Source organism: Bos grunniens, chromosome 17 (assembly GCF_055505025.1).
Source record: "Bos grunniens cultivar Pamir isolate PY7600 chromosome 17, Bosgru_T2T1.0, whole genome shotgun sequence".
Classification (NCBI taxonomy): domain Eukaryota; kingdom Metazoa; phylum Chordata; class Mammalia; order Artiodactyla; family Bovidae; genus Bos; species Bos grunniens.
Window position 1 is genome coordinate 19959132 of NC_141181.1, and position 24764 is coordinate 19983895.

At 36.3% G+C, this 24764-nt stretch overlaps 1 protein-coding gene across 1 annotated transcript in view; it reads left to right on the forward strand.

Moving 5' to 3' along the window:
* The window catches only part of SLC7A11 (solute carrier family 7 member 11), a 639869-nt gene extending 619492 nt beyond the window's left edge, over positions 1-20377 (forward strand). The window contains exon 12 of the mRNA XM_086346707.1: positions 19965-20377. Within this exon, the coding sequence (XP_086202833.1) occupies positions 19965-19993 (29 nt within the window). The 3' untranslated portion in view covers positions 19994-20377. The remainder of the gene's footprint in view (positions 1-19964) is intronic.
* Positions 20378-24764: the final 4387 nt, after the last annotated feature.

A 24764-nucleotide genomic window follows, 5' to 3' on the forward strand; every position in this document is an offset into this window, starting at 1 on the left:
TGGTTTTGATCACTGCCTTCTGTACAATTTTACAAACCTCTGTCCATAGTTTTAAGGCACTCTGTCTATCAGATCTAATCCCTTCAGTCTATTTGTCACTTTCTCTGTATAATCATAAGGGGTTTGATTTAGGTCATACCTGAATGGTCTGGTGGTTTTCCCTACTTTTTTCAATTTAAGTTCTTCTGTGTGTTCTTGCCACCTCTTCTTAATCTCCTCTGCTTCTGTTACATTGATACAATTTCTGTCTTTTATTGTGCCCATCTTTGCATGAAATGTTTCCTTCGTATCTCTGATTTTCTTGAAGAAATCTCTAGTCTGTCCCATTCTATTGTTTTCCTCTATTTCTTTGCATTGATCATTTAGGAAAGCTTTCTTAACTCTTCTTGCTATTCTTTGGAACTCTGCATTCAGATGGATATATCTTTCCTTTTATCCTTTGCCTTTTACTTCTCTTCTCAGCTATTTGTAAGGTCTCCTCAGACAACCATTTTTCCTTTTTACCTTTCTTCTTCTTGCGAATGGTTTTGACCACTGCCTCCTGTACAATTTTATGAACCTCTGTCATAGTTTTAAGGCACTCTATGTATCAGATCCAGTCCCTTGAATCTATTTGTACTTCCACTGTATAATCATAAGGGATTTGATTTCGGTCATACCTGAATGGTCTAGTGGTTTTCCCTACTGTTTTCAGTTTAAGTCAGAATTTTGCAATAAGGAGTTCATGATCTGAGCCACAGTCAACTCCTGGTCTTGTTTTGCTGACTATATAGAGCTTCTCCATCTTCAGCTGCAAAGAATATAATCAATCTGATCTTGGTGTTGACCATCTGATGATGTTCATGTGTAGAGTAATTTCTTATGCTGTTGGAAGATGGTGCTTGCTCTGACTAGTGCTTCTCTAGGAAAAACTTGATTAGCATTTGTCCTGTTTCATTTTGTACTCTGAGGCCAAACTTGGCTGTTACTCCAGGTATCTCTTGATTTCCTCTTTTTGCATTCCAGCCCCCAATTATGAAAAGGACATCTTTTTTTTGGTGTTCGTTCTAGAAGGTCTTGTAGGTCTTCATAGAACTGTTCAACTTTGACTTCTTCAGCATTAGTGGTTGGGGCATAGACTTCAATTACTGTGATATTGAATGGTTTGCCTTGGAAGTGAACAGAGATCCTCCTATCATTTTTGAGATTGCACCCAAGTACTGCATTTTAGACTCTTTTGTTGAATATGAGGGCCACTGCATTTCTTCTAAGGGATTCCTGCCCACAGTAGTAGATAAAATGGTCAGCTGAGTTAAATCCACCCATTCCAGTTCACTAAACCATCACCATCTAAAATGGTGATGTTCCCTTTTGCTGTCTTCTGTTTGACCACTTCCAGTTTACCTTGATTCATGGACCTGACATTCTAGGTTCCTATGCAATATTGCATATATATATGAATTTTAGTAATACTCTGTAAAGGGGATCCTAGAAAATAATTTTTCTGATGAATTTCAGATGCTGTAGTGAAAAGTTAAGATATTCTGAAGACTTGAGTTCAGATAACACACATCTACATCGTATGTATTAATACATGACTTTTCACACTCCCCCAAATAAGATGATATTAGAAACCTTATCTAGGACAAAATCTTTTTGTATGATGTAGTCCTAGATCTTGCCTGGAAAGAAATGAACTTTTATGATAAAAAGCTTAAACAAATATGTAATGAATTATAGTGGGAATAAAACTTATTTTAGGAAACTACTCACCTAATTGATTCTTAGTTGATTCTGAAACAGACTAAATATCTTTTAAAATGCATTCATTTCTTTTTGCATGTAGTTTAACAATGACTACTGAATAATTTTTCTGTTTTTCCTGACACCAAAAAAGTGAATCTTTGAATTGGTCTGTCAGTATTTTTTTCATTTCTTTTTTCATTTATAGAGCAGCATAGCAAAATGGAGAATCAGTTACAGAGGTTTCTCATATTGCTCTGCCCCCAAAAAAGCATAGCCTCTCTTATTATCAATAACCACCACCAGAGTGGTACATCTGGTGTGATCAGTGAACCCATACTGACACACCCTTACCCCATCATAGTTTACTTTAGGCTTCACTCTTGGTGTTATACATCTGGATTTCGACAAATGTATAACGATATATATTCATCTTTAAAGTACAATGAAGAGGGTTTTCACTGTACTAAAAACTCTTCTGATCTTCCTGTTCATCCCTTGCAGTACCTTCAGCCCCTGGCCAACACTGATCTTTTTACTGTCTCCATAGTTTTGCTTTTTCCAGAATGTCATGTTGTTGGAACCATATATTATATAGCTTTTTCAAACTAACTTCTATTTAGTAATATACATTTAACTTTCCTCTATATTGATGAAGTTTCATGGCTTGATAGCTCATTTCTTTTTAGCACTGAGTAACATTACATTGTTTGAATATCCGATGGCTCATTTATCCGTTCATATATTGTAGGACATCTTGATTGCTTCCAAGTTTTGGCAGTTATGAATAAAAGTACTGTAAACATCCACATACAGGTTTTATTTTGTGGGGGGTATTGGGGAATCATAAGTTTTCTACTTCTTTGGGTAAATACTGAAGAGTGATTACTGGACCAAATGATAAGAATATGATTAGTTTTGTAAGAACTATTAAGTAAGTAGCTGTACTATTTACATTTCCACAATTAATGAATTGAGAGTTCCTAAAGTCCACATACTCACCAGCATTTGATGTTAGTGTTCCAGATTTTGGCCATTCTTATAGGTGTTTAGTGGTATCTCATAGTTGTCTGGGCTTCCTTGGTGGCTCAGATGGTAAAGAATCTGCCTGTAATACAGGAGAATAGGGTTCAATCCCTGGGTTGGGAAGATCTGCTGGAGAAGGGAATGGCTACCCACTTCAGTATTCTTGCCTGAAAAATCCCATGGACAGAGGAGCCTGATGGGCTACAGTCAGTGGGGTCACAAAACATTCAGACCCAACTGAGCAATTAACACTTTCTTTCATACTTGTTTCAGTCTGCATTTCGCTAGTGGTAAAGAATCTGCCTGCCAATAGGAGACACAAGAGACCTGAGAAGATCCACTGGAGAAGGGAATGGCTACCCACTCCAGTATTCTCAACTGGTAAGATCCCATGGACAAAGGAACCTGGAGGGCTACAGTCCTTGGTGTCGCAAAGAGTCAGACACGACTGAGTGGCTCACATGTTCCCTTTCCCTGATGACATACCATGTTGAGCATCTTTTCATATGATTACATGCCATCTGTATATTTCCTCTGGTGGTCTGTCTGTTAGGTCTTTGACTCATTTTTTTTTTTTGGGGGGTTGGTTGTTTTCCTATTGTTGAGTTTTGAGAGTTCTTTTAATATCATGGATAACAGTTCTTTATGAGATGTTTTTTGCAAAGATTTTCTTCCAGTCTGAGGTTTGTCTCTCATTTCTTAAGGTTGTCTTTCACAGAGCAAAAGCTAATACTACATTAATGCTAATGAAGTCCAATTGATCAATTTGTCATTCATGAATTGTGCCCTTTATATTGTATCTAAAAAGTTATTGCCATGCCTAAGGTCATCTAGGTTTTCTCTGATGTTATCTTCTAGGCATATTATAATTTTGCATTTTACATTTAGGGCTATGATCCATTTTGAGTGAAGTTTTGTGAAGGGTGTTATATATGTGTCTAGATTCATATTTTTGCATAGGGATATAAAGAGCCTCCTGATGAAAGTGAAAGAGGAGAGTGAGGAAGCTGGCTTAAAACTCAACATTCAAAAACCAAAGAGCATGGCATCCAATTCTATCACTTCATGACAAATAGGCGGGAAAACAATGGAAACAGTGACATTTTCTTAGGCTCCAAAATTATTCCAGATGGTGAATGCCACCATGAAATTAAAAGACACTTGCTCCTTGGAGGAAAAGCTATGACCAAGCTAGACAGCATATTGAAAAGCAGAGATACTACTTTTCCGACAAAGGTCCATATAGTCAAAGCTATTGTTTTTCCAGTAGTCATATATGGATGTGAGCATTGGACAATACAAAAAGCTGAGCGCTGAAGAATTGATGTTTTTGAACTGTGGTGTTTGAGAAGCCTCTTGAGAGTCCCTTGGACTGCAAGGAGATCAAACTAGTCAATCCTAAAAGAAATCAATCCTGAATATTCACTGGAAGGACTGATGCTGAAGCTCCAATACTTTGGTCATCTGATGCAAAGGGCTGACCCATTAGAAAAGATGCTGAGGATGGGAAAGATTAAAGGCAGGAGGAAAAGGGGACGACAAAGGATGAGATGGTTGGATGGTATCACCGACTTGTTGGCCATGAGTTTGAGCAAGCTCTGGGAGTTGGTGATGGACAGGGAAGCCTTGTGTGCTGCAATCCATGGGGTCACAAAGAGTTGGACGTGACTGAGTGACTGAACTGAATGGAACTGATATAGTTGTTGGGCTTCCTTGGTGGCTCAGTGGTAAAAAATCCGCTGCCGTGCAGGAGACATGGGAGACATTCAATCCCTGGGTCACAAAGATCCCCTGGAGGAGGAAATGGCTACCTACTCCAGTATTCTTGCCTGAAGAATCCCATGGACAGAGGAGCCTGGGGGGCTACAGTCCATAGGGTCGCAAAGAGTCAGAGACAACTGATGCTACTTAACACGTCTGGCTTACTTCATTTAGTATGATAATCTCTAAGCCTATGTTTCTGCAAATAGCTGCTGCTGCTGCTAGGTCACTTCAGTCGTGTCCGACTCTGTGCGACCCCATAGACGGCAGCCCAACAGGCTCCTCCATCCCTGGGATTCTCCAGGCAAGAACACTGGAGTGGGTTGCCATTTCCTTCTCCAATGCATGAAAGTGAAAAGTGAAAGTGAAGTCGCTCAGTCATGTCCGACTCTGTGCGACCCCATGGACTGCAGCCTACCAGGCTCCTCCATCCATGGGATTTTCCAGGCAAGAGTACTGGAGTGGGGTGCCATTGCCTTCTCCTGCTACACATAGCATTACTTCATTATTTTTTATGGCTGATTAATAGCCCATTGTATTTGTGTATATGTGTGTGTATGTGTGTGTGTATATACACACTACATCTTATTATTCCTCAGTTGATGGGCATTTGCATTGTTTCCATGTCTTGGCTATTTTAAATAGTGCTGCTGTGGACATTAGGGTGCATGTATCTTTTTGCATTACAATTTTCTCTCTATATATGCCCAGGATTGGTTTGCTGGGTCATATTGTAGCTCTGTTTTTAGTTTTATAGGAATCTTATAGGAATAAGATTTTTTTTATATTTTTATTATTATATTATTATATAATTAATATTATATTAATTATATTAATATATTATTAATTATATATAAATTAATAAAAATAAATTAATATTAAAAATATATAATTAATTAAATATATATAATTAATATAATATATATTATATTATTATATTATATTATTATATTATAATTCCTATAAAATTTTAAATTTTATAGGAATCTTTATAGGAATCTGTTCTCCATAATAGCTGTACCATTTTACATTCCCACCAACAGTGCAGGAAAGTTCCCTTTTCTCCACACCCTCTCCAGCATTTATCATCTGTAGACTTCTTTATAAAGACCATTCTGACTGGTGTGAGTTGGTACCTCATTGTATTTTTTATTTACTTTTCTCTAATTATTAATGATACTGAGCATCTTTTCATGTGCTTCTTAGTCATCTGTATGTCTTCTTTGGAGAAGTGTCTTATTTAGATCTTCAACCCATTTTTTATTTTTCTGGGCTCCAAAATCACTGCAGATGGTGACTGCAGCCATGAAATTAAAAGACGCTTACTCCTTGGAAGGAAAGTTATGACCAACCTAGATAGCATATTCAAAAGCAGAGACATTACTTTGCCAACAAAGGTCCGTCTAGTCAAGGCTATGGTTTTTCCTGTGGTCATGTATGGATGTGACCCTTGGACTGTGAAGAAAGCTGAGCGCTGAAGAATTGATACTTTTGAACTATGGTGTTGGAGAAGACTCTTCAGAGTCCCTTGGACTTCAAGGAGATCCAACCAGTCCATTCTAAAGGTGATGAGCCCTGGGATTTCTTTGGAAGGAATGATGCTAAAGCTGAAACTCCAGTACTTTGGCCACCTCATGTGAAGAGTTGACTCATTGGAAAAGACTCTGATGCTGGGAGGGATTGGGGGCAGGAGGAGAAGGGGATGACAGAGGATGAGATGGCTGGATGGCATCACTGACTCGATGGACGTGAGTTTGAGTGAACTCCGGGGGTTGGTGATGGACAGGGAGGCCTGGCGTGCTGCGATTCATGGGGTTGCAAAGAGTTGGACATGACTGAGCAGCTGAACTGAACTGAACCCATTTTTTGATTGGGATTATTTGGTTTTGTTGGTGTTGAGCTGTATAAGTTGTTTATATATTTTGGAGATTGATCTCTTGTTGGCTGCATTGTTTGCAAATGTTTTCTCCCATTCTGTAGGTTGTGTTTTTGTTTTGTTTATGATTTCCTTTACCATCCAAAAGCTTTTAAGTTTGATTAGGTCCCATTTGTTTATTTTTGTTCTTATTCCTATTACTCTATGAGACAGATCCGAAAAGATAATACTGTGATTTATGCCAAAGAGTGTCTTGTCTATGTTTTCCTCTAGGAGTTTTATAGTATCTGGTTTTACATTTAGGTCTTTAATCCATTTTGAGTTTATTTTTGTTCATGGTGTTGGGGACTGTTCTGATTTCATTCTTTTACATGCAGCTGTCCAGTTTCCCCAGCATTGCACACTGAAGAGACTGTCTTTTCTCTACTATATATTCTTGCCTCCTTTGTCATAGATTAATTGACCATAGGTTTGTGTGGATTTATTTATAAGCTTAAATACCTTTCTGCCTACTTAAGTAAAACCAACAAATATTGTTTTTTTTACAAATATCTGACAAAAAATAATTTTAGGTAGATGGTTAAACTTTACAGTTCAGTTGAGTGTTTTTAAAAGGAAATGACATAAATATGTGTTTTGTAAATATTTTATGGAATAAAAATAGTACTTTTTATTGCAATTTTATATTATGTATTATAGAAATGCTACTTTATTCAAACTTTCAATCAGAAATCTTTACCCTGAATTAAGTAAATTTTAGATATATTATTGTACTGTTATTAGCCAACTATTATGAAAGAAATCGCAGATGGATTACATTAAAAATTGAACATCAATTTGATCTGTTTAAGATATTTGAAATGTTTATTTCAAACTAACTCATAAACGTTTACAAGAAATCAGTAGTTGACCTTGCCCGGTGACTTAAACTCTTATTTTAAGCCCAGAAATGGACACTTTTATGTAGCATGAGTTTGGAAATCACAGGGCACTCCAAGGCTCTTTGCTTTGGGGACCTTCAGGGCAATTACACTGGTTTGAAAAAATAATGAGCTCTCTATAAGGCTGACTACGAAAACTTATCTGTCATTCTGACATGTTAGAAGAAAGCTACTGGAAATGTTGGTGGCAAGAACATGAAATGGACTTGTTGAGATAAAAGATATCCAAAAGGAGATACATTTAAAGACATCCCATTAATCAAACTGACAGTGGAAAAGCCCATATAGAGAGGAAAAAAAGTACAGATGTCTTACTAAACCATGGCTCATTAGTTTTTCCTTTTCCCCCTTTCATTCTCTATATTTTCCATTAGAATGTTTCTGAATATAGTCAGTTTCACATGAATGATTTAAAGCTTGACAGTCACATTACATAGCAATTTGTTTTAGAAGTATAAATATTTTTTAAAAATTCAGTGTTAATCTTGAGATTCAAATTTTTTCTAATCTAAGATGAAAATAGGATATAACAATGGTAGATGGGATATCTGAATGTTTCCACACATGTGGAATTCAAAGTGTTAATGAGCTACATGGTTTGCAAAGTGTCCTAACAAATGTGAGTAAAAGTGCTGACTTTGACATTTGCAGTAACTAAAGTTTAAACATGGTATAATTTTTAAAAGATCTTTAAAAAACTTAAATTTTAAAAGTTTTATTTTAATATAATATAAACTATATAACTATATAAATATGTAATACAATTACATATAATAATTTAACAGGCATAACTCATGAAGTGTGAATGTTTTTTTCCCCCCATTATGACTTTAGATTTTGTAGTTCCAGTTCTTCCCATAACTAGATAAAAAGACTGCTTTGTCTTCTCTTGTGAATATTAATTATAAGAAAGTTCTTTGACCACTGGCTCACAGAAAAGTGATTCTATTGGGAATTTAATGTGTCTGATCCAGAGCAATAGTGATACAAATTCAAATTCCATTTCAGTCTCCACTTTTTGAACTGAAGTCAAGCTGTAATGAGACAGAGCTGGCAAGATCAGGCTCTTCTAACTCTTGGTCAGTTCCAGTCTCTCTACTCATTTAGCCATGACTTCTGAGCCTTGAAAAGGAAGGGAAGGGCTGGTGATAGTCACACCTATCTGGCCGTGTGATGGTATTATCCTTTTCTGAAGCTAGTAGACTCTCATCAGGTGGTTTCCTTTTTCTTATGAAAATGTCTGCCATCCCCAGTTTCAGTGCATTGATCAATCATAGTTTTCAACCATAGTTCCACTATTTCCCTTGGTTCTTTAGTTCTTCAGTGTCTGTGCATCCAGTATGAACTTCTGCTTATTTTTCCTAAGTTTTTTTTTTTTTTACTTTTATCTGGTTATCTATCCTGAAATATCCAGCATAATCCAACACCAACCTTTTTTCTAATTAAGACCCATATTTGGTTCAAGAAAACATTAATTCTCTCTCCCAGCTAATTCTGGGAATGAGATTTTCCTAAAACTGTGGCTCATGTTCTGCTATGGCAAAGACCCTCAGCCAGCCCCTCTATTTACATTTCTAAAGAATGACAGAGACATTATTTTACTGATCATTTCACAAATAAAACAGGATGTTGACCAAGCTTTCTACTGACTAGATTTGAACCTTTTCACTGGGCTTGTGTTCAAAAGTATAGTAAACTCTGTATTCTCCTTTGGGAATGGTGACACTCAAAGCAAAATTCTTTTCAAAAATCCTCTTTGAATTTCAACCTTACTTTCTGATAACTTTTACACCAGAAGTGTGTGGTTAACCAAGAATACATGACTGATTGTCTTGCAACATTTTTGCATATAGACACATAGATGTGTCTGCTCCTTATGCTTATAGATAATAGGACATTTCAAAGATCAGGTTCCTCTCTGTTGGAATATTTGCCAATATTGCATATAGTCTAACTCTATCTTGTCTAAGTATATGTCTCTGGAAAAATTTAAAGCCTAGAGATTATAGTGTGCTCTGCTACTTCACTAGTTATTTTTTTCTTGCAAAACCAACTTTTATATTTCTACTAGCTAGGTGGGTATATCGTTTGCAAAGGAGTTGGAAACAGTAAAGTCCCTGTGCATTGTGTTATTGGAACCAGTTGTGCTTAACTGGCTTATCTGAGATGAAAAACATCCCTTCCTGTAGACAGTGGCTGTAGAGACTGTAAAATGTGACAATTGCTCAAAGAGCCACTTTTCCTGCCGCAGATAGGGGACTACAGTGTTATTTTATAGCCTGGGATTAAGCTGGGTGGCTCCAGTGTTCAGATGCCTTGGAGTAAGCACAGTAACCAGGGAATACAGAAGCCCAGGAGCCTGTGGTGACTGCTCAGTTATCATAAGGACTGTAAGGGGTAGTATTCAGCTGCTATAGGCCCCAAACAAGCAAGTATTTCTAAAGAGAAGAAGATATGTCACAACAGGCAATCATGGGTAATTGGGGCTACCGTTAGCCAGTGAAAAGGAGGTTAGATTTTGCAGAGTCTGGAAATTTCCCTGAATAATACTTAATTATGGCTGAAAAGTGGTAGATGACACATTTACAAAGATGAGTTACCATAGCTATTGTTGCAGACTTTTCTGATAATATTAAAGGGACACATAAACTGAGTTGAACTGGATCTTACCAGCTCATGAAAAAAATCCTGAAATTGTTTGTTTGTTTGACTATTTCTGGGGGGCAAAGACTCAGATACACCAGTTGGTTGAACAAAAATCCAGACTTCATAGAATGACGTGACAAAAAATAAGCTAGAACAAATCTAATATCTAGTGTACACAATCTCAACTCCCTCAGGGAGTTGAGCTATCCAGATTTCTAAACTTACTGGATACCAGAGCTAAGGTGGCTGTGGTTCTACTGTTCATTTTGGATTCGCTTGCTATTTTTTATGTCAACTTTATAAAAATTGATAATGATATCCAAGTGTATGAATGTGTGTTATTGTTAACTAGATAAATTCACTTACACCCCCGTTGTTGAATTCTGTAATGAGTCACATGTATGTTTAAGAAAGGCTTGAGAGCCTAAAACTTGCCAGGATTGTACAAAGGAGACATTATTCTCATGCTAAGCAGAAGATATTAAGAAGAGGTGGCAAGAATACACAGAAGAACTGTACAAAAAAGATCTTCATGACACAGATAATCACGATGGTGTGATCACTCACCTAGAGCCAGACATCCTGGAATATGAAGGCAAGTGGGCCTTAGAAAGCATCACGATGAACAAATCTAGTGGAGGTGATGGAATTCCAGTTGAGCTATTTCAAATCCTGAAAGATGATGCTGTGAAAGTGCTGCTCTCAATATGCCAGCAAATTGGGAAAACTCAGCAGTGGCCACAGGACTGGAAAAGGTTAGTTTTCATTCCATTCCAAAGAAAGGCAATGCCAAAGAATGCTCAAACTACTGCACAATTGCACTCGTCTCACACGCTAGTAAAGTAATGCTCAAAATTCTCCAAGCCAGGCTTCAGCAATATGTGAACCATGAAGTTCCTGATCTTCAAGCTGGTTTTAGAAAAGGCAGAGGAACCAGAGATCAAATTGCCAACATCTGCTGGATCATCAAAAAAGAAAGAGAGTTCCAGAAAAACATCTATTTCTGCTTTATTGACTATGCCAAAGCCTTTTACTGTGTGCTGCTACTGGTAAGTCACTTCAGTCGTGTCTGACTCTGTGTGACCCCATAGACGGCAGCCCACCAGGCTCCGCCATCCCTGGGATTCTCCAGACAAGAACACTGGAGTGGGTTGCCATTTCCTTCTCCAATGCCTGAAAGTGAAAAGTGAAAGTGAAGTTGCTCAGTGGATCACAATAAATTGTGGAAAATTCTGAAAGAGATGGGAATGCCAGACCACCTGACCTGCTTCTTGAGAAACCTATATGAAGGTCAGGAAGCAACAGTTAGAATTGGACATCAAAAAACAGACTGGTTCCAAATAGGAAAAGGAGTATGTCAAGGCTGTATATTGTCACCCTGCTTATTTAACTTATATGCAGAGTGTATCATGAGAAACACTGGGCTGGAAGAAGCAGAAGCTGGAATAGGATTGCTGGGAGAAATATCAATAACCTCAGATATGCAGATGACACCACCCTTATGGCAGAAAGTGAAGAGGAACTAAAAAGCCTCTTGATGAAAGTGAAAGAGGAGAATGAAAAAGTTGGCATAAAGCTCAACATTCAGAAAACAAAGATCATGGCGTCCGGTCCCATCACTTCATGGGAAATAGATGGGGAAACAGTGGAAATAGTGTCAGACTTTATTTTTGGGGGCTCCAAAGTCACTGCAGATGGTGATTGCAGCCATGAAATTAAAAGATGCTTACTCCTTGGAAGGAAAGTTATGACCAACCTAGACAGAATATTCAAAAGCAGAGACATTACGTTGCCAACAAAGGTCTGTCTAGTCAAGGTTATGGTTTTTCCAGTAGTCATGTATGGATGTGAGAGTTGGACTGTGAAGAAAGCTGAGTGCCAAAGAATTGATGCTTTTGAACTGTAGTGTTGGAGAAGACCCTTGAGAGTTCCTTGGAATGCAAGGAGGTCCAACCAGTCCATTCTAAAGGAGATCAGTCCTGGGTGTTCTTTGGAAGGAATGATGCTAAAGCTTGAAACTCCAGTACTTTGGCCACCTCATGTGAAGAGTTGACTCCTTGGAAAAGACTCTGATGCTGGGAGGGATTGGGGGCTGGAGTAGAAGGGATGATAGAGGATGAGCTGGCTGGATGGCATCACCAACTTGATGGACGTGAGTTTGGGTGAACTCCAGGAGTTGGTGATGGGCAGGGAGGCCTGGCGTGCTGCAATTCATGGAGTCGCAAAGAGTCAGACATGATTGAGCGACTGAACTGAACTGAACTGGGTCTTGACATGCTGTTTTGAATATTGCTAATACGTTTTTACATTTCTTTTTTTAAATTGAAGTAGAGTTGATTTACAATATTAGTTTCAGGTGTACAGCATAGTGATTCTATGTTTTTTTAGATTATACTCCATCTAAGTGTTTAAAGATAAATGGGTGTAACTGTCTACATTATACAATAATATATCCTTATTGCTTATCTGCTTTATACATAGTGGTTTGTATCTCTTAATCCCATATGCCTAACTTACCTTTCTTTTCTTGACTTTGTCCTCTGGTAAGTGCTACTTTATTGTCTCTATCTGTGAATCTGTTTCTGTTTTGGTAAATACCCTTCTTTTATTTTTCTTAGACCATACAAAATTGACACAGGATTTATTTCTCTGACTTATTTCACTTAATATAATATTCTGTAGGTCCATCCATGTTGCTACAAGTGCCATTATTTCATTCCTTTTAATATCTGAGTAATATGCCATTATATATATATATCCTACATCTTTTCAATTCAAAAAATTATTGAACTATATTTTATTTACAATGTTGTGTTAGTTTCAGGTGTACAGCAAAATAAATCTGTTATACATAGACATATATCTACTCTAATTCAGATTCTTTTCCCATATAGGCCATAACAAAGTATTGAGTAGAGTTCCTTGTTCTATACAGCAGGTCATTATTTATTATCCGTTTTACAAATAGTAATGTGTACATGTCAATCCCAGTCTGCCCATTTATCCCTCCCCTTCACTTATCCCCTGGTAACCATAAGTTTGTTTTCAGCATCTGTGACTCTATTTATGTTTTAAGGATAAATTCTAAAAAATAAGTTCAACAAATCTACTTTTTTAAAGTGGATTCTGCATATAAGGGATAACATATGATGTTTGTCTTTTTCTGTCTGATTTAGTTCATCCAGTGTGACAATCTCTCAGCTTATCTGTGTTGCTGCAAATGGCATTATTTCTTACATTTTTACGACTGGGAAATATCCCATGGTATACATGTACCATGTATTCTTTATCGATTTCTCTGTTGGTAGATATTTCGGTTGTTTCCGCGTCCTGGCTATTGTACAGTGCTGCAGTGAACACTGGGGGTGCGTGCATCTTTTTGTGTTATGGTTTTCGTTGGATATTTGCCCAGGAGTGGGATTGCAGGATCATATGATAGCTCCATACTGTTCTCCATAGTGGCTGTACCAGTTTACATTCTCATCAATAGTGTAGAAGGGTTCCCTTTTCTCCAGAATTTATTACCTAAAAAGCATTTATTGTTTGCACATTTTTTGATGATGGCCATTCTGACAGGTGTGAAGTAATAACCTCATTGTAGTTTTGATTTGCATTTCTCTAATAATTAGTGATGTTGAGCATTTTTTCATGTGATTTTTAACCATCTGTATGTCTTCTTTGGAGACATGTCTATTTAGATCATTTGCCAAATTTTCTGTTGGGTTTTGTTGTTGTTGTTACTGAATATTATGAGCTGTTTATATAATTTGAAAATTAAATCCTATTGGTCACATCATTTGAAAATAATTTCTCCCAGTTTATAGGTTGTCTTTTCATTTTGCTTAAGGTTTGTTTTGCTGTGCAAAGCTTGTAAACTGGATTAGATATCATCCATTTATTTTTGAAAAACTATTATTTTCTCACTGTGTAGAATCAAGTAATTTGGAAATTTTCAGAAGGCATCTAGGAACTGCAAAAATAACCAAATATGACTTCTACAACTTAAAGACACAATAACTAAAGCACAAGTAAATAAATAACTAAAATTAAGCACAGTAGACACAGCAGAAGAGCTAATAAGTTAAATGTGAAATAGATGAAAAGGACATAGCCAAAATGTAGTACTGATGAATACATGTGTGAAAAATACAGAAAATAAAATATATTTCAGAAAAGATAGAATGACACACAAGCAGCTTCTGAAGCGGGGGACAGCGAATTGGGACATAAGTAATATTTAAGGAAATAATGACTAAGAATTCATTAAAACATTACATATAATAGACTATTAAATTTTTCCTAAACTGGTGTCTGTGGGTCTGAAGGTTTACCACCAAATGGAATGACATGTCTACCAGAGAAAATAATAATGATTCCAATAAATCTGAAATAAGATCTCAAAAATTTGGGCCCCTTATTAGATATGAGAACACAATTTTGTGTTTGTTTTATATAAAGGTAGACATATTACATTGTTGGATGAATACATGATAAATTTTCAATAGTAAATATTTCTACAGCATGATGGAGGTCAAATGCGCTTAGAGTAGAATGCAGAGGATTCCCTAAGTGTTTTATCACCTTGCCATGTGTAAGGTTAACTGAACCTTATTGGAACACTGAATACAGACCAATATAGTCAACTTGGACTTAGATTCACCTAAATAAAGATATCTGGCAAAAAGTCTTATTGGAAGTACTGGCTGAATACTGTAGAACACGGAAATGAGTAAAGGAAAGAGCTATTTACTAGCTGCAGAGATTAGTACCCACTAATGAAATGGTTTTCCTGGTGGTTCAGTGGTAAAGAATCCACCTGCTAATGCAGGAGATGTAGGTTCGATCCCTAGGTTGGGAAGATCCACTGGAGAAAGAAATAGCAATATTCTTGCCTGGGAAATCCCATGGACAAGAGGAGCCTGGCAGGTCTCAAAAGAGTCAGACTCGACTTTACAACTAAACAACAATACAATTCATAGTTATTTCTTGTTTAAAATTAAATAGGCATTATGATTATCGAATATGTGTTTGCTTTTCCCAATCATTCTTTACTGGATATATCGGTAACATCTAAAAATATCAAAGGTAACAGAATGACATTAACATTGGTATTGAATTTTGATGCCAAAAGCTGCATATACCATGGTTCTATGTATCATTAATATAGAATAAATTGTCTGAATGTGTGAGGAAAGAGCAAGTGTTTTTAATCATACATGGGATGATATTTTATGTATAGGTAATATTAAAAAATGTTGATGATCATGGGTATTGGATGCACTATTTCTAATTCCTGGTTTCTCTTCATCTCTTTCTATTCAGCCATGTCAAATGAACAATAATTTATACCACATAATGATCCTTCCCTCTCACTCTCATTGCTGATCACAGTTGATTGAATTTGATTTAAGAAAATAAATCTATAAACTGATTAGATACATATAATTTATGTACTGATTAAATAAAAACATTTAGGAAATGTGTCTCTTCTGGCTGACTGGAGATTTGGGAAAGTAAAGTTGGTCAGTGGTAGAACAAGAGTCTAAATATAGACTAAAGATGGGTCTAGGGAAGCAATTACTGCCAAGCTGCTGGTCCCATGAGTTATTACTGCATATTTATTCATATCCTTAAATTTGTCTCCATTAAATATTCATAATAAGGTGTGGAAAATCTAGAGGAGCTAGTCTCTGTTTCTCCAGAGGAAGCATCTAGTGATGGTGCATGTATATATCCTCAGGATCAACATTCGCAGAATTGAATACAGACTAATAATACTGGGAATTTCTAACTGTTAATGGAGGCAGTGGTGAAAATGAAACTTTTTTTCTCCCACTGAGGCTGGATCCATGCTTCTCTCTAAAGTTAGAATTAATTTTTTACAATTTAGAACTTTGAGATGAAGATAAACTAAGAGGTAAAAAAGAGGTAAATGAACAGGTAAAAAGCATAGCAAACCCAATCTTTCTCTCTCAAATTCAGTCAAACCCTAGCAAGGCCTTTTCTAGGTTTAAATATTATTTAGGTATCCAGGAAAGTGCAAAGGAGAAAGATTTAAAGAAGAAACTGGGATGAAAAAATCAGGAAATGTGGAGTAAAACTGAAAGAAGAGAATAAAAGGTGGCAGGTTTTTAAAATTCTTAATTGTTTGCTGTCTTGTTTATACTTTGAAGGAGTCAAGAACTGAAAATTGAAAGTCCCCAGCCAAGCACAGAAACCGTTTTGTAGTCACATTTCTGATAAACTCAATTCCTTTACCCATTCTCATGTGCACAGGCCTGTGTACTAAGTCACTTTAGTCGTGTCCGACTCTTTGCAACTCCATGGACTGTATAACCAGCCAGATCCTCTGTCCATGGGACTTTCCAGGCAAAAAGACAGGAATGGGTTGTCATTTCCTTCTCCAGGGGATCAGCCTGACCCATGGATCGAATCCATGTCTGCTACTTCTCCTGCACTGGCAGGCGGACTCTACTAGCACCACCTGGGAAGCCCATGCACTGTAAAGCCCTTCATCAGTGTACTGTTTGTTCTTCTTAGGTTACAAGTAACTTTATGTGAGGAGAAGGGGATGACAGAGGATGAGATGGCTGGATGGCATCACTGACTCAATGGACATGAGTTTGAGTAAACTCTGGGAATTGGTGATGGACAGGGAAGCCTGGCGTGCTGCAGTCCATGGGGTCGCAAAGAGTCGGACAAAACTGAGTGACTGTAATACAAAATCTTCCAGCAAACAAAAGCCCCAGTCCAGATGGCTTCACAGCTGAATTCTACCAAAAATTTAGAGAAGAGCTAACACCTATCCTGCTCAAACTCTTCCAGAAAATTGCAGAGGAAGGTAAACTTCCAAACTCATTCTATGAGGCCACCATCACCCTAATACCAAAACCTGACAAAGATCCCACAAAAAAAGAAAACTACAGGCCAATATCACTGATGAACATAGATGCAAAAATCCTTAACAAAATTCTAGCAATCAGAATCCAACAACACATTAAAAAGATCATACACCATGACCAAGTGGGCTTTATCCCAGGGATGCAAGGATTCTTCAATATCCACAAATCAATCAATGTAATACACCACATTAACAAATTGAAAAATAAAAACCATATGATTATCTCAATAGATGCAGAGAAAGCCTTTGACAAAATCCAACACCCATTTATGATAAAAACTCTCCAGAAAGCAGGAATAGAAGGAACATACCTCAACATAATAAAAGCTATATATGACAAACCCACAGCAAACATCATCCTCAATGGTGAAAAATTGAAAGCATTTCCTCTAAAGTCAGGAACAAGACAAGGGTGCCCACTTTCACCATTACTATTCAACATAGTTTTGGAAGTTTTGGCCACAGCAATCAGAGCAGAAAAAGAAATAAAAGGAAACCAAACTGGAAAAGAAGAAGTAAAACTCTCACTGTTTGCAGATGACATGATCCTCTACATAGAAAACCCTAAACACTCCACTAGAAAATTACTAGAACTAACCAATGATTATAGTAAAGTTGCAGGATATAAAATCAACACACAGAAATCCCTTGCATTCCCATACACTAATAATGGGAAAACAGAAAGAGAAATTAAGGAAACAATTCCATTCACCATTGCAACAGAAAGAATAAAATACTTAGGAATATATCTACCTAAAGAAACTAATGACCTATATATATATAAAACTATAAAACACTGGTGAAAGAAATCAAAGAGGACACTAACAGATGAAGAAATATACAATGTTCATGGATTGGAAGAATCAATATAGTGAAAATGAGTATACTACCCAAAGCAATTTATAGAGTCAATGCAATCCCTATCAAGCTACCAACAGTATTCTAATAATTTCACAATTTGTATGGAAATACAAAAAACCTCGAATAGCCAAAGTGATCTTGAGAAAGAAGACTAGAACTGGAGGAATCATCCTACCTGACTTCAGGCTCTACTACAAAGCCACAGTTATCAAGACAGTATGGTACTGACACAAAGACAGAAATATAGATCAATGGAACAAAATAGAAAGCCCAGAGATAAATCCATGCACATATGGACACCTTATCTTTGACAAAGGAGGCAAGAATATACAATGGATTAAAGACAATCTCTTTAACAAGTGGTACTGGGAAATCTGGTCAACCACTTGTAAAAGAATGAAACTAGAACACTTTCTAACACCATACACAAAAATAAACTCAAAATGGATTAAAGATCTCAATGTAAGACCAGAAACTATAAAACTCCTAGAGGAGAACATAGGCAAAACACTCTCTGACATACATCACAGCAGGATTCTCTATGACCTACCTCCCAGAATATTGGAAATAAAAGCAAAAACAAACAAATGGGACCTAATTAACCTTAAAAGCTTCTGCACATCAAAGGAAACTATTAGCAAGGTGAAAAGACAGCCTTCAGAATGGGAGAAAATAATAGCAAATGAAGCAACTGACAAACAACTAATCTCAAAAATATACAAGCAACTCCTACAGCTCAACTCCAGAAAAATAAATGACCCAATCAAAAAATGGGCCAAAGAACTAAATAGACATTTCTCCAAAGAAGACATACAGAGGGCTAACAAACACATGAAAAGATGCTCAACATCACTCATTATCAGAGAAATGCAAATCAAAACCACTATGAGGTACCATTTCACACCAGTCAGAATGTCTGCGATCCAAAAGTCTACAAGCAATAAATGCTGGAGAGGGTGTGGAGAAAAGGGAACCCTCTTACACTGTTGGTGGGAATGCAAAGTAGTACAGCCACTATGGAGAACAGTGTGGAGATTCCTTAAAAAACTGGAAATAGAACTGCCTTATGATCCAGCAATCCCACTGCTGGGCATGCACACTGAGGAAACCAGAAGGGAAAGAGACACGTGTACCCCAATGTTCATCGCAGCACTGTTTATAATAGCCAGGACATGGAAGCAACCTAGATGCCCATCAGCAGATGAATGGATAAGAAAGCAGTGGTACATATACACAATGGAGTATTACTCAGCCATTAAAAAGAAAACATTTGAATCAGTTCTAATGAGGTGGATAAAACTGGAGCCTATTATACGGAGTGAAGTAAGCCAGAAGGAAAAACACCAATACAGTATAATAATGCATATATATGGAATTTAGGAAGATGGTAACAATAACCCTGTGTATGAGACAGCAAAAGAGACACTGATGTATAGAACAGTCTTATGGACTCTGTGGGAGAGGGAGAGGGTGGGAAGATTTGGGAGAATGGCATTGAAACATGTAAAGTATCATGTATGAAACGAGATGCCAGTCCAGGTTCGATGCACGATACTGGATGCTTGGGGCTAGTGCACTGGGACGACCCAGAGGGATGGTATGGGGAGGGAGGAGGGAGGAGGGTTCACGATGGGGAACACATGTATACCTGTGGTGGATTCATTTTGATATTTGGCAAAACTAATACAATTATGTAAAGTTTAACAATAACATAAAATTAAAAAAAAAAAACTGAGTGACTGAACTGAACTGAACTGAACTTTATGCAAAAAGATCTGTGTTAAGTGTATTTGTGGACTATGTTAGAACTAAAAAATTTCCCAGGAAGTGAACAAACATTAGGTGCTTTCTTAAGAATACTGTAACTTCTTTCTCTTCCCTCTATCTCTCTCTTTTCCTGCTCCCCGTCTTTCTCTCTCCCTCTCCCTACCTCCCTCTTGATCTCAGTTTCTCTTAATATCTCTTGCAAAATCCTAGGAAAACCATGGTGCGCACCTCCTGCCACATGTAGAAATATGCTTTTGAAGTGCGTCATTTGTATCTTGTTCTTACTAAGCCCTCTGGGAATCTGATATTGTCAAGAATCTTCTTAAAAACTGGTTTTCTTTTGGTTTCTGATTTACCTCTTAGTATTTCAAATAATTCCCTGTATTCTGGAATATACATTCTATTTCTTAAGGCATTCTCAAAGTTAGATCTTCAAACTCATTTTCCATATTTTTTCCCACAGTTTTAGCATTCTGCTGCTGCTACTGCTAAGTCACTTCAGTTGTGTCCAACTCTGTGTGACCCCATAGACAGCAGCCCACCAGGCTCCCCCGTTCCTGGGATTCTCCAGGCAAGAACACTAGAGTGGGGTGCCATTTCCTTCTCCAATGCATGAAGTGAAAAGTGAAAGTGAAGTCGCTCAGTCGTGTCCGACCCTCAGCAACACCATGGACTGCAGCCTTCCAGGCTCCTCCGTCCATGGGATTTTCCAGGCAAGAGTACTGGAGTGGGGTGCCATTGCCTTCTCTGAGTTTTAGCATTCACTTCTATGCAAATGTTTTACAAATTCTTATTTCCATTTCAAAAAAATCTACTGTTTTATTTATTTTTTAAATTTCTAAATCCTAATGTACTTTATCTTATATCAGTCTTAGTACATGTTTGGTGCTTGATGAATTAAAAAAATGTCGCTCACTATGCTCTCCTGAGTTCTGAACTCATTGACAAGTAGAACAAAAGAATGGGCAGATTGAGAAGCCAAATCTAAACTTAATTAATGGAAAAGCTGTTTTGGAAAGTTTTGCTTATGCCTAATCCTAATGTTGAGACCCCCAAATCAGACAGATTTAGCCAGCATCACTGACAGCTCTGGCCTAGGTCAGGACCCTCATGGAGGGGTTCAAGTTAGATCCTCTAGAACTGCTGGGTTGGAGATGGGACAGAGCAGAATACTTTCTAGAGACCACTCATCCAAAAGGAAAGAAGGTGGAAGGGGCAGGGATATTCTGCCAAGATCCTCTTTAAATGATTCTCCATCCTTTGGGGGGAGTGAGTGAGTAGAGAGAGACTAGGAAGGCTATACTAATGACACTCCTTCCACACAGGAGGAAACTCAAGGAGGGAAAAGAATGGATATTCACACCATCAAGATACGTAACTGAATTCATTGACTACCAGTTCTCCCTTTCTTCCTTTTTCCTTTATGGTCTAAGATGTTTTGTTTTCTGCCAAAAGAAATTGCATATTTCCACTTCACATTTTTCAGAGCATTTATTTATCTTATATTTTACTTCATGTTCTTCTGTTTTGGCCATCTACCATCTTCTTTTCTTTTATTTCCAATCATCAGTAATGCATTCTATACTCTTGATTTGTTCCTGGGTTGTTATAACCTTTCTGATTTATTTTTCTCCCTCATTATATTGGACTTCAATCTCTATTTCAGGAAAGTAAGTGCTTTTCTGTGTACACAATTTTCACTGGGTTTAGTTCTATTTAGTTCCTCCTTCATATACCATATTTAGGGAGAATATTTTCTAAAGATATGACAGTGTGATACTTATCACAATGGCTAAGAGCATAAGCAATGGAATCCATGGAACATGAGCTAAATTTTTATGTCTGTCAGTAAATGGCAACAGAAAATTGAGTAAATTACTTTTCTCTCAGAGAATGAGAAAAAGGAATTTGAACAGATCAATAAGCAATAAAGAAGCTGAAATGGCCGTTGAAGTTTTCCTTTCTCAAGTCTACAGCCCTGGAAGGTTTTACATGTGAGCACTACCAAACCTTCAAAAAAAAGAACTATTTTCTGTTTTATATGGGAACACATGCAAAATTTATAAGTAGATTATTGGCTAAGTGAATTTGATAATTTAAAATACTAGATTATGAAAATGTAGGTTTTATTACAAAACATTAGTTTTTCAATATCTTAAAATCAATTAATATATTAACAGGCTAAATGAGAACAATCATATATTACTTCAGTCAATGTAGAAAAAGCATTTGATAAAGTTAAATTTTTGTTAAAAATAAAACTCTTAGCATACTAGGATAAGGAAAAAGACTTCCTTAATTTAAAAAGGTTTTATAGCCCAAGCCCTAACGAAATACTGTATTCATTCTCTTTAAGACAGGGAAAGTAACAAAGAACTCAGTCATCATTAGTATGTAAAAGAATATTGAAAATTCTGTCCAATTGCATAAGAAAAGAAACAAAAGACTGGCATAAGACTTAAAGGAGAAGAAATACAACTCACTCCTTATAGATTGTATGATCATCCACCTAGAAAAAGCAACGACAGAACAACAAACAATTAGAGCTAATTAGTAGTATCTATTAGTTCTGGAGAGAAAAACAATTTGCAAAGCAATAACCACAAGAAAAAAAAATAGCTGAAATGTTCTTCATAATGACACATTACAAATAACAAGAATTTAACCTAATTAAAATTACAAATGAACTGTCTGAGGACATAGAAAGACCACAGATGATCTGGCATTATGGGGAGCTATTCCACCAACTTCTCTGATGAGTTAGAAGTATATTCATGCCAATTCACAGCCATTGTCGGTTGTGCCTCGTGTTACTAGGCATTATCCTAGGTAATGGCCACAGAGCCACTCCACCACAGACCAGAACCTGTGCTGAAACGCATACTCCAGGATTACAGGAGGGACAAGAAAAGCTACTGGAGAAGAGCTAGACATTGTTGTAGAATACATATATATGTGAATGAAGAATCTATGGACTTTTCAGCTAAAGCAATAATAAAGATGACGAAGATGTTACCATGGGCTATGATGAGAAAAACTGGATCTTCTCACATGAAGTGCTTTTAGAGAGCATCTCTCCCAATGCCATAAAGTAGAATATGGAATATGTGATTAGGGATGATTCAGGGATCTGAGGGGATTGTTTGCCATTTCTAAAGCTGGTGGTTATGTACAGTAGTTCATTTAATTATTCTTTTAAAAAATACATGTAAGTTACATATATTCTCTGTGTACTCCATTATATATAATATATATATAATACTCCATTTAGATAAAATGGAAATATATATACATGTTTTCATATATAAGCAAAGAGAAGTTTTAAAATATATTTAAAATTTTATAACATTATGTATTTTTGGTTAAGGAAAAAATGTTTTAGAGAAGGGAAGTAGATATTTTTAACTTTCCAATCATGTAATTGTATTATATATTAAATAATAAGTTAATCATTTAAAAATAAATTTCAACAAAAGACTACTGAAAGAACATCAAATTTAGACAACTTAAAAATGAAATGTTGAAAAAGCATGAAATTATAGAAAAAACTATAAAAATAATGTCAAGATGTAAAAGGACAAAAAGTTCTAATTGTATAGGAAGATATCAGTTTACTTAATTATTCCATATACTCAATCAAAATCAAGTAAAATTTAATGGAACTCAATAAGTCTATTTTTCAAGTATAATGGAAAGGTGTAATATAGCCATAATAATTTTGTGAACCTGTTCTACCAAGTATAAAGAGAAATTAAAGACATAATAATTAGGACAGTGTAATTGGTTTAAAGATATAGAAGGAGACTCATCAATAAAAAGAAAAGAAAACTAAGAAATAGGCCCTTATAAAGAGTGGTGATAAATGACAGGGCTACCATTGGTGATCAGGATAAGAGAAAGGACAATTCAGTAAATGGTACTGGAACTACTCATGATATATTATGATTACTCATATGTTATGATAAACTCATAACAAAAGTATCTTCTAAGGATTTAAAGATAAATTTGAAAGTAAGGATTATAAATGTTAGAAGGACATTTAGGAAAATATCTTCATGACTTGGGGGTTGGGAAAATTTTTCTAAGAAGTTAAAAATGAAAACTTTAAATTAAAAGCTAAATTAAAAAAAATGTATGCATCAACAAATAATAATACAAGATGCAAACATAACCTTGGAGATAATTTTCACAAATACTAATATTGAGAATTTATAACGATTTACTGTAAATCAATAAGAAAAAGGTAACTCTACAGGATAATAATCAAATATATTATATATATATATATATTTAGACATTTCTCAAAACAGGAAACCTGAATTATTATAAAGAAATGAAAAATAAATTCTTTACCTCATAGGTAACCAGGTAACTACATCATGAAACCTCAACGATAATAAGATCATCACACACTCTAGAAACTAGGACACATTAAAATATTAGAAGACCAGTATTGGCAAAAATGCAGAATTCTGTGAACACATTAACTTTCCTTGAAATACTGTAAATTGCTTCAACTACTTACCAAAAAGACAGAAAACCACTTTGACAATTAGGTTAAAATGCGTACACACTTTTCTCTAGCAATTTCTCTCCTGGAAAGATTCAAATTTAGATAAATATATTCACATACAAGAATGCTCTAGCTTCATTTCTCTGTAGTTAAGAAATTTAAAAATCCTTGAAATAACATAAATTAAGAAATGCAGTGAAATTATTAGAGCTATATTTATAATATTTGTATACATATCCTTAATTTGTATAAAAATGTGTATAATTCTCAGAAACTCTGAGAGTGAGAATGGAGCAGCTAGTTGCTGGATGAACTCAGTGGTCTGGCAAAGGGAATATGGGTGGGGTACCCAGAGCATCTATGATAGCCTTCCACTTGAAGCACTCAGATCTTCTTACTTCTCACATTGATTTACTACCTTCAGGCACAGCTTATTTTGATTTCTAGTTGGTTACAATTTCTAGGAAGAGTAGGGTTTTATAATCTGTCACTCCTTCGGCTAGCATTTCTGCTTATCCAGATGGCTTGCCCAGGGGGTGGCCATCTGATGGGTCATGGCTTATAAGGCTCTTATCAGGCTCTGTCTGCTCTACTTGTACGATTAAAACTGGACAACCCTAACTGATGAATCTATTTGCAGAGCAGGAATAGAGATGCAGACACAGAGAACAGACTTGTGGACACAGTGGGGGAAAGATAAGGTGGGAGAAATGGAGAGAGTAACTTTGAAATAATATACTACCATGTGTA